Here is a 10,879-nt window from a genome sequence, read left to right as displayed (position 1 = left end):
GTCTTGTTTCTCTATTAGTTAGGAATGTGGTAACTCATTTCGTGTGTGTTGTTTGTGTTTGGATCCTGTGATGATCTTGAACTTTGTGTTCGGGGGAGCAGATGACTAGGTCAATTTCTTTAAGGAACCTTGTGCTAAAGGACGTCGGGATACAATGCTCTGATAAGATGTGACATTGGGGTATAGATTTTTATATTAATTGTATGAAGTCTTGGACGACCTTGTTTGAGCTGAAGTGATTTTATTATTCATTCGTACAAGTTTACTATGATGCGAGGAAAGTGAATGTGAGCCTTTTACTCTTTTGAAAGACTTTTTTTATTTAAACGTGTTGTAAGAACTTTTAATTAATTATAATTTATTATTCACTTCATTATTAGTACATATATGTATGGGGTAGAGGGTGTCACAGGTAGCAACAGTGTATGTTGTTTCTTGGTACTCTACTTCATTTTCAATTTTTTCACTTATTTTTATTTTCCATCTCTTTCTTTCCTTAATTGGTTTAGCTGACATGCTTTTATGAATTATGAAGGTGGTTCATGCCATTGAATATTCTTCTCACATTTATCATTGGGACAACACTAGGATGGTTGTTTCTGAAAATAACTAAAGCACCTCCTAATATCCTGATATGCGAGGCCTTGTGTTGGGGTGTTGTGTTGCAGGTAGTTCACTTACAGATTTTAAATTGTTATTTTAATAAATCAGATCAAGCCATTGTTCAGTCAATAATTTTTCTTTAGGATATATTAGTCTCAGCAAAGGGATATCACATCCCTCTTTTTATCAAGGAGCAAACACAAAATTTACTAATTTTTAATGTGAACAAGATTGATGATTCTACAATAGGTCCAATGTCAGAAAAAGTAACAGATCTTCAAAACATTCAACTAGACCAGTAAGAGATATGATGAGTCTGCGTTCTAATATATTTGGAAATTGAATGTAGATACATTATATGCACTTGTACTTCAAGTATGATAGTCTTGTTTGCACTCTTTCACCAATGATGTCTAACACAATTTTGTGAATATCACACTTCTTTGTTCACTTTTCTCATATCAATACTTCAAGATTTTCGTCTTATAATTTCCTGAATCACTAGGTTCTTTACTTGTGATCTCAACGAATAAATGAGAATGGCCAATGGCTAAGGCAATACATAATCCGAAAACTATTTTATGTATAAAGCAACCAAAATAATTTCATTGAAGTTCAAATTTACATGCCACATGTTGCATTTCCGATTTTTCTACATTAGGTAAAAATTCTTACATTTTCCAATTGTTTTACTGGTATCGAAACAAAAGTAGATTATGAAACCATTGAAAACATTAGTACAAAAGCTCAATCTAAAGGTTCTATTAGCACCTGCAACAATCAGACCGGTATTCCAATTATTCTCTTACATTAACAACTATTATATTTTCTATTGCTAATGTAATGCAAACAAGGAAAAAATCATGAATCTGAAGGCATGTTAGACATGTCAACATAATTAACAAGTCAAAATGTTTTGAATAACACCTAAGCTTGTCAAGTCACATCAGCACAATTAATAATTGTATCCCGAAGTTTAACGGAGGCATCTTCATGAAATTCTTATTGATCTACAATTGTTACCCCACTACCACCTTAGTGACAACTCAGAGGCATAATTATGGAAGTGGTAAAGTGGAAGGAGGTGAATGAGGAAGGAAGAATTTATTAGATAACATTTAGTGAAATCACCTTATTTATTGACGTTTGTCTTTTTGAGTATGTATGTAGATTCTTGGTCTAATAATTGGTGTAGTTACTCCATTCCAAAAGATGTTTGTTGGAGATGATGCTCCTTTACGTGTTATTGAAGACTCTCCATCCATGTTGGGGTAAGTAAGTTGCCTTTTATTGCTAACTGTGGCATAATATGGGTATCAGGTACTTGCAAGTTTCTTTGTTTGATTGATTAACCAATATTAGAACCATAATACTATAGAAGCATATAATTCATTTCATCACTTCCTCAACAGATAGGCTGAGCCTAGTAAAAGAATTTAAAACTAATCAACAGATAGTTTCTTATCAATTGCATTTTTCTTTTTTAAAGCATGGTTAGTTCTATATCTGAAGTTAAATGAATGCTTTAAATTGTTTCATTAGCCTCTCTTCGTTTATCCGAACCCCTATACTATGTCTATTGTCCCAGAATGTTTCCCCACTGACTTGGTGAAACAAATTAAATATTTATATTTCATGTGTAGTATTAAGTGGTGAACAACTTTTGTTTTTAAAAGGATGTATTTTATTTTGTTGTAGTATCAACGTGATGAACTAGTTAACCTTTGGGTGAACAAAGTTGGTCCTTATAACAATCCACAAGAAACATACATCTATTAAAGCCTCCCATTTTATCATCCATCTAGTAGCGCTAGTGCTGCACACAAATGGGGTGGTCTGGATTATTTTGTAGGAATAATTGTAATTATTTGTTACCAGAATGTGTACCCACCCACGATGCCAGTGTAAAAGAAAAAGCCAGTTTTATTTGAGGCATGACAAACCTTTTTTTTCCTTTTTTTAATCTTAAGCTAACAAGTTAGATTTAATACATAAATGGTGTGTTTGTGTAAACAGCTAAATCATGCTTATTTGATAAGCTCTTATCATATGGAAGCTTATGTGATGAATTTTACCATAAATCTTTTTTAAATAAGCTAAAAACGTTTATAAGATAAGAGTCTTGAGCTAGTTTGGTAAGCCCAAATAATCTCTCTCCTTAGAGGTTCTTCTGAATGCCTCCAAAATCTACTAATAGGAGTGTGTGTAATTGATGAGTCCAACAATTTAGATTATTTCTAATTTAAAACAAAGTAACATGACTGATGATCTTTTTAACCTAATTACTTTGGTAGTAGAACAAAGAATGCTTGGAGAAAGTTTAGGGTTTAGGATTTCGGGTTTAGGGTAAAGACCCCAAGCAAGAAACAATTTAAAGACTCCATTGTTCATACAATGGACAATTAATCTTTATGGTAACTTGAAAGACCCAAACAAGATACCTATCAAACCATTAATCTCCAATTTTTGGATTGAAAAGACTAACTGGAAGTTCTACTCTAAACATAATGATTAAACATTGATGATAAGTTCTATCAAACAATGATTGTCTTTGGACACTCCATTGTTCACACGAAAAATTAATCTGGTGATAAATTTGGTCAAATAATGATTGTCTTTGGACACTTCATTATTTACATGAAAAATCAATTCTTATAATCACCACACGTTTATCATCCTAGACATGCAATTATTTGGCCAAACTGTGTCTTTATTTGGACCAAACAAAATTCGCATGAATAATTACACACAACATCTATGTAAATTCAATAAGATTAATCTACACAATAGATCTTACTTTGTCAACATTTCATTTCAATTAATCCAACAAAAAAAATACTAGACAACTTAATTAAATGAGGAGTCTTAAATTTACACAAATTTCACAGATAGACGGAAATATATCTTTAACATCACATAGCAATCACATGACCACCCAGTCATCCTTAAATAAGAGAAGTATCTATTAAGTATTTTTAATTTCAACCCTCAAATATTTAGATACGGGTTGGTTAAAAGAAATAAAATCTCAATCATATCAATAATGGTCTAACAAACCGTATAAAAAAATCACATGAAGTTGACAACAATCACAAATATGCTGCAATCTAATCCATAAATAACTTGATGCACCATACATTAGCCCTAATTAAAAAACATATATTAACTAAGGAATTATGAACAATGACTCTCAGCCATTCTTTGAATCGTAAATACCTCTATGAAGGCTAATGTGTTTTCTACAACAACAAATTTCTCTATAAAGATTCAAATTACCTTACGGGAAGAAGAAAAACAATATATATGCATATTCCAAAGAAAAAAGTTCAGAACCCAAAAAACCTATACAATCCGAAACAAAGTTATGTGTATATATATGCATATTCCCAAAATCCTTTCCTTGATTTGAAAATATATAACAGTAAATTCCAAAAATTTAAACTACCATTGTTGCAAACAGGGGAAAATAAATCACGAAAGAAATCCCTATTCAGGCATTAACCAATAAAAAAACTTGAATCCTGATAATCAAACAATGAGGATCTTATTTGATACAACTTATTGTAATATCTTTAATCCTTAATCTTTATTTTTATTCTTTATCCAGAAGCTAAAAAATATATAGGTCTATAATCTAGGACAATTCACCAAAAGGTCCTAAGATCTACAACATGCTTGATTACTAAGGTAGATAAAATACTTGGATCCGTAGTTGGTTCCTAATCAAAGCGTTCTTCGACGATCGTTCAATCATGAACAACCGATGAATAATATAATTGACATTCTTATGGTTCTTCCACAACCAAAGCCTCTTTATTTTTCAACAGAAGCTTCGTAACTCTTCAGATGGGGAGAAAAGAAACTATATGTGACGATTCGATATATTATGGACCATAACTTTCTCATAGCGTGTTAACCTAATAAGGTTTTCATTATCCTCTAATGGACCAACATTGACATATGCTCATTTATGCCCATATAATCTTATTTAGTAGTCTAACGGGCTCACTTAATTTGACCACATAAAATAAAACTTAATAATGACAAATAGCTAATATAATTGTCTTATAATGTTAGTCCACATTAATTATTTGAATAATATTAATATTGTTTTTTTTCTTTTTTGATAAAAATATAATAATAATAATAATAATAATAATAATAATAATAATAATAAAGGTATCATATATATCTTTATCATATTTATGACATTAATTTAGGAATAAGATATTAGAGATATTTGGAATATATAATATTTTCTTGTTTCCTTTTATTTTTGTTCTAGGAAGTTTTATTTTATCTTATATATAGAGAAAGCATATGTGCTAAAAATTGGAAGATTATTATTAAATTAAAAATTGAGGTTTTCTCATTTTCTCAATTGGCTTCTCTTCAATTACAACCACAACACCATGTTCGTGTAGTCGTGGACGACGATCATCCAACCTGAGATGATGATAGTTATCACATCGACAACTAACCCTTTGACGGTTCCCCTCGATTAAATCATTGTTGAGAAGCAGGATTTGAGGTCGAGATGTCTAATTTTGGTGTCAATAGTGAACCTATTTACGACACTGGCGACGGGTTTGACATTTTTAAAGAAAACCATGATGATCATTGATAGGAAGTGGGATTTAAGGTTGATATGCTTGATTTTGATCTTCACAATTGACCTATTATTAGACCTGATGATGACATTGCTATAGATGTTAACGAAGAACCTGATGGGTTGTTAAGAGTTTGCTACTAATGCTTTCTTGTACCTCTCCTAGCTCTCAGTCTCCAGAATATGGTTTGCATCATACTGGTATGTTAACCTTCCCGTGCACGATTGTCGATTCTAGGATGGACCTTTATGAGGAAGTAGGGAATGATGTAGAAATGTGATGCAACCATGGGCTAAAAAGGGATCAAAGAGGATGTCAGGGCTCTAGTATAGAAATCCAATGTCCCAAGAGATCTCTATAGAGTTCAAATCGAAGAAACCACTCCAAGACTGTGCTTCCTAAATTAGTTACCACTTATTAGGAAAATTAATATATTGTTTTTTCCTTTTGAAGGAAAATATTATATATATATATATATATATATATATATATATATATATATATATATATATATATAGTGAAGATTTCATATTTATCATGTTTATATCATTAATTTAAGAATATATAATATTTTCTTGTTTCCTTTGATTTGTATTCTCGGATGTTTTATTTTTTGTTATATATAGAGCAATCATATGTACTCAAAAGAGTAATATTATTATTGAATTAAAAATTGATGTTTTCTCTACCCTGGGTATTCTCTAGAATCAATGAGCAAGCAATTGAACCCTATCTCAACCTCTGGACATTTTTATGAACAAACAAGTTACCCTCGATATTCTTACAGATCGATGAGTTGTTGAAACCCTCATCATTTCTATCATGTTCGCAACATTCATTGGTATCAAAAGTTAGTATGACCCCACACCATGTTGTCAACTAGATGTGCTACTCATGCAAACCTTGAAAACATGATTCAATGGATCAAGATCACATGGTTGCGATTGCAGAACTTGACACAATAGTTGGCTTCTCTTCAAGCGCAACCACAACACCATGTTCTTGTAGTCGTAGACGATGATCATCCAACCTGGGATAATGATTGTTCTAACATTGACGACTACTCTTTTAATGTATTCCCTCAACTACAACATTGTCGGGAAGCAGGATTTGAGGTCGATATGACATTGGCAGTGAACCTATTTACAAAATGATGATGAGTTTGATGATTTTAATGAAAACCTTGATGATCATTGCTAGGAAGTGGGATCCAAGGTTGATATGCTTCATTTTGATGTTGACATTGGAACTATTATTGCAAATGATGATGAAATTGCTATGGATGTTAATGAAGAACCCATACATGTTAAGAGTTCAATATTAATGCTTTCTTGTACCTCTTCTAGCTCTCATTCTCCAGAAGATGGTTTGCATCATACTGGTATTTTAACCTTCCCGTGCACGATTGTCGATTCTAGGACGGACCTTTATGAGGAAGTAGGGACTGATGTAGAAATGTGGTGCAACCATGGGCTAATTAAAAAGGGATGAAAGAGGATGTCAAGGCTCTAGTATAGAAATCCAACGTTCCAAGAGATCTGTATAGAGTTCAAATCGAAGAAACCACTCAAAGACTGTGTCCTTCCAGAATTAGTTATGACTTATTAGGAAAATTAATATTTTTTTTCCTTTTTAAGGAAAATATTATATATATATATATATACATATATATATATATATATATATATATATATATAGTGAAGATTTCATATTTATCATGTTTATATCATTAATTTAAGAATATATAATATTTTCTTGTTTCCTTTGATTTGTATTCTCGGATGTTTTATTTTTTGTAATATATAGAGGAATCATATGTACTGAAAAGAGTAGGATTATTATTGAATTAAAAATTGATGTTTTCTCTACTGTGGGTATTCTCGTGAATCAGTGAGCAAGCAATTGAACCCTCACTACTAAAAAAATGAGTTTTAACATCGTCCTATTATCATCGGTTATTTGAAAACCGATGTTCTTAAGCAATTACAACATTGGTTTTCAAATAACAGATGTGAAAACTGAATTTAGTGCAATTTTAACATCGATTATTTTAAAATCGATGTTGTAAGTTCTTAACGACATTGATTTTCAAATAACCGATGTTAATATAAATTTTTTTTCTTTAATTATTTATATATTTTTTTAAAAAGTTGTATATTGAGTTATTAATTATATTTTAATTTAAAAAAATAATTAATAAACAATAACAAATTCAAAAGGTAAGCATTTAAAAATTATACTAAATTTTTAAAATAATTTTTGTAATTTTAATTTTATTATTTCATGATTATCATTTAAATATAACACACATTTATATAAATTATTGCATATTAGTTCATTTGAAAATAAAAAAAACTGTTTTTAATAATAGAGTTTAACTTTTATAGAATTTTTATAGAATGTGGGTAAAAACAATTATATCGTAAAAAAAGTAAAATTTATTATTAATATATATTATTTAATTATTATAAAAATATAAAAATTTGTTTTTTCCTTCTTAAAAAGGTCATAGTTTTCAATATATAAATTTAATTTTCTTTCAAACATTTTAAATTAAATTTAATTATTTATTCCTTTTAAATTACAAATCTCAATACATTACATAAAATTAAAAATGAAAAATACTTTATAATTTTATTTAAATATAACAATTTGTAAATGATCATATACTATCAAATAATTATTTTGAATCCTCTAAAAAAACAAAATTTTGAAAATGTGTTGGTATGGGTGTCACTATTAGGAAGATCGTAAATGAGGAGAGATAAGAAGAAGATTAAGATTGGGAGAAAGATAAACATAAAGGACTAGGGGTCAGTCCTTTTTTTCTCTTATTAATCTATTCTTGCTACCCTAACTCATGGAATATAGTACGTATAATTCTTGCACAATTAGTATTTTTGATGGAAACAGAAAGACAATATGAAAGTAAATCTATAAAATAAATAGGACAGAAATAAGCTATTCTTATCTAACTGAAGCTATCACTTTGCATCGCTCACTTAACTTTTGAAATATATATATATATATATATATATATATATATATATATATATATATATATATATATATATATATATATAAGAAGAAGAAGAAGATGAACAATTTAAATTATAACATGAAGTTTATTTTTATTGATAACTTCTTATAAAAAAAATTAAAATTCAATTTAAAATATAAATAAAAAGGAATAAATGATTAAAAAGATAAAACATACAAATAAAAATAATAAAATAAACACCATTTTAGATGGGTGAGAGAAAGATTTTTGTTATTTATAGATATAATGTATGAAATGTATATATATAGAGAAAAGATAAAAAAAAATACTAAAAATGTTTAATTGAGAAAATAAATAAATTGAAAACTTTATCATCCTTTTATATTATGATTATATTTTTTTATTGATATGAAACTCAACGAGTATTATAATATTTTAATTATAATATAGAAATATATTAGTGTTTATTAATTTATTATGTATACTTGTACGTTTTTAACACTGAAACATAATTTGGTTTTTAACCTTTAATTTTTTTGTTAAATTTTAAAATTTTAAAACTCTTAACCATTAAATTCTTTTTAAAACATAAACTTTTATTGTGAACGTTACTAAAGAGAAAATAAATCAAACGTTTCCGCATTTAGAGTTTTTATTTTAAATTTTATTTACGAAACAAAAAACGGGGAAGATGTGGTGTTAGCAGACACCAGTCACACTCACACCACACTGGTCCATTTGCATTGCTTAGGGTTTTGGAGCAGATTCAATTCAGCGTTACTTCAATCCAAGCACATGGCCAAAGGAAAGCATTCGTATACCCGAGCACAGGGGAAGAAGTGGTCAACATTCTCGCTGGTTCTATGGGCACTTTTCTTCCTCACACTTATCCTCGTCCTGCTCCTTGCTCTCGGCATTGTTTATCTTCCAACTACTGACGATGATTTTCCAACCCCGGATCTCAGCGTCTTCAGGCGCAAGACCTCTCAAAGGTGATATTATATAAATTCATTCTGCTCCGTTTGGTTTTGATTTAGTTTAAAATGTGTTTAATCTTTTCCTAATTTTTGTTTCACGAAGTGGCGAGAGTTTGGTGGAAAACTCGGAGCAACGGACCGAGATTTTCTCTTGGGAGCCAAGAGCGTTCATCTATCACAATTTTCTGGTCAGTTTTCATAATCTTCTTATGGATTTGCCTCTTCTTGTTTTTTTGTTTTTTTATTATTGAAGATAGCTAGAATTTATGTGTCTGAGTATTTTAAGCTTTTGTTTGATGCAAAATGGTGTTTATAGGTCGTGAAATTTTTGTCGAACCGTTGAGATTAGGAATATTTTGTTCCTTTTGTGTTTTCTGGATGATTAAATTGTTTGAGTGTAGGATAAGGTGGTAAATCTATAATGTTGCGTTGTATCAAGGAAAATTGTGGAGTTCAAATTGTAATTTCTGTAAGCATAGGTTTGGTTCAAGGACTGGATTATATATTTTGTTCCTTGAGTGTTTTTCTAGATGATTAAATCGTTCAAATTCGGAACACAGTGCTAAATCTATAATGTTGTGTGCCTGCATCCATATCAGGGAAAATTGTGGAGTTCAAATTGAAATTTCTGTAAGAATAGATTAGGCTCAGGGACTAAATTTTGTTATGAACGAGGTTCTTTTGTATGGTTCGTGGTGAGATGCCAGCCACATTATCATAATTTTATTACAAATGTAATCCTATAATTATAAGAACTAAAAATAGAAAAAAAAATCGCTGTATGCAAGAAATTAATGTACCTAGTGTAGTTAAATTTATATTGGAGTAGATTATTTTCTCATAAATCAATACCCACAATACATTACATATAAATCAATATATAGACGCAACATGCCTAATCCCGTTCTGTACTGCGTTCTTGGGTACGTTCATGGCAATGTGAATTATGCTACCAGGAGAAAAAACTGTTTAAACTAATTAGACATTATTTTCAGAAGAAGAAAAAAATACCTTACTCATCACTACTTTTATATTAAAAGAGAATGTTGGGGAAGGTTTAGTTTCAATTACATCTTATAATAGAAAGAGTGGATTGTACGCAGGGTGGTGAGCATGTTTCCCTTCCTATCTCTATTTTCTTTGTTAATAATAGTAAGATAGAGATTTTATTTTATAATCTTTTTTTCCTCTAAAAATGGATTTTTACTTTTTGTTATTATTGTAGTTTTTTTAATTAACTCATTGTTAGTCGGTGAATATGACTAACTTTTGTGTATAAAACTTATGTAAATTGTATCAAATTCTTCAAATTTGTGGTTATTTTGTAGTGTTATAAGTATTTTCTGTTAAGTATAGGTAATAAATACTTATTACTTCTATTTTGTGTGTTTAATAATCATTTTATCTCAATTTCAGGTTAATTAGGCAAGTTTGAAGTGCTGTTTTTCACCTTCTCGCTAAGCCAATCTGCTGGCTTAGCGAGCGTCCGCTAAGCGCAACACTCATGGGCTAAGCGCGAGGAAGACTCTAGAAGAAGATGAGCTGTACAGGCTCGCTAAGAGCACCGCTTCATCTCACTAAGCGCAGCGCTTCAGTCCATCCGCTAAGCGAAAGGCACGCGCTAAGCCAAAATTCACTTATGTGTGCTAAGCGGTCCATAATTGTGCTAAGCGCACGAGCACGAACAA

At 30.1% G+C, this 10,879-nt stretch overlaps 1 protein-coding gene across 1 annotated transcript; it reads left to right on the top strand.

The window, feature by feature from the left end:
• Window positions 1-8,912: 8,912 nt before the first annotated feature.
• LOC114402374 (probable prolyl 4-hydroxylase 3) lies at window positions 8,913-10,647 on the top strand. The gene is made up of 3 exons (XM_028364913.1): window positions 8,913-9,206; window positions 9,295-9,379; window positions 10,608-10,647. Exons 1-3 carry the CDS (start codon window positions 9,010-9,012, stop codon window positions 10,614-10,616), a joined length of 291 nt encoding a protein of 96 aa, XP_028220714.1. The 5' UTR covers window positions 8,913-9,009; the 3' UTR covers window positions 10,617-10,647.
• Window positions 10,648-10,879: the final 232 nt, after the last annotated feature.

Source organism: Glycine soja, chromosome 20 (genome assembly GCF_004193775.1).
Source record: "Glycine soja cultivar W05 chromosome 20, ASM419377v2, whole genome shotgun sequence".
Taxonomy (NCBI): domain Eukaryota; kingdom Viridiplantae; phylum Streptophyta; class Magnoliopsida; order Fabales; family Fabaceae; genus Glycine; species Glycine soja.
This window is presented reverse-complemented; position numbering and strand designations above follow the sequence as displayed.

Bases quoted from the DNA above. Each gene is read 5' to 3' on its own strand.
- LOC114402374 (XM_028364913.1), top strand. From the start codon at position 9,010: ATGGCCAAAGGAAAGCATTCGTATACCCGAGCACAGGGGAAGAAGTGG. The intron at 9,207-9,294 runs GTGATATTATAT...TGTTTCACGAAG, and splicing joins AGGCGCAAGACCTCTCAAAG to TGGCGAGAGTTTGGTGGAAA.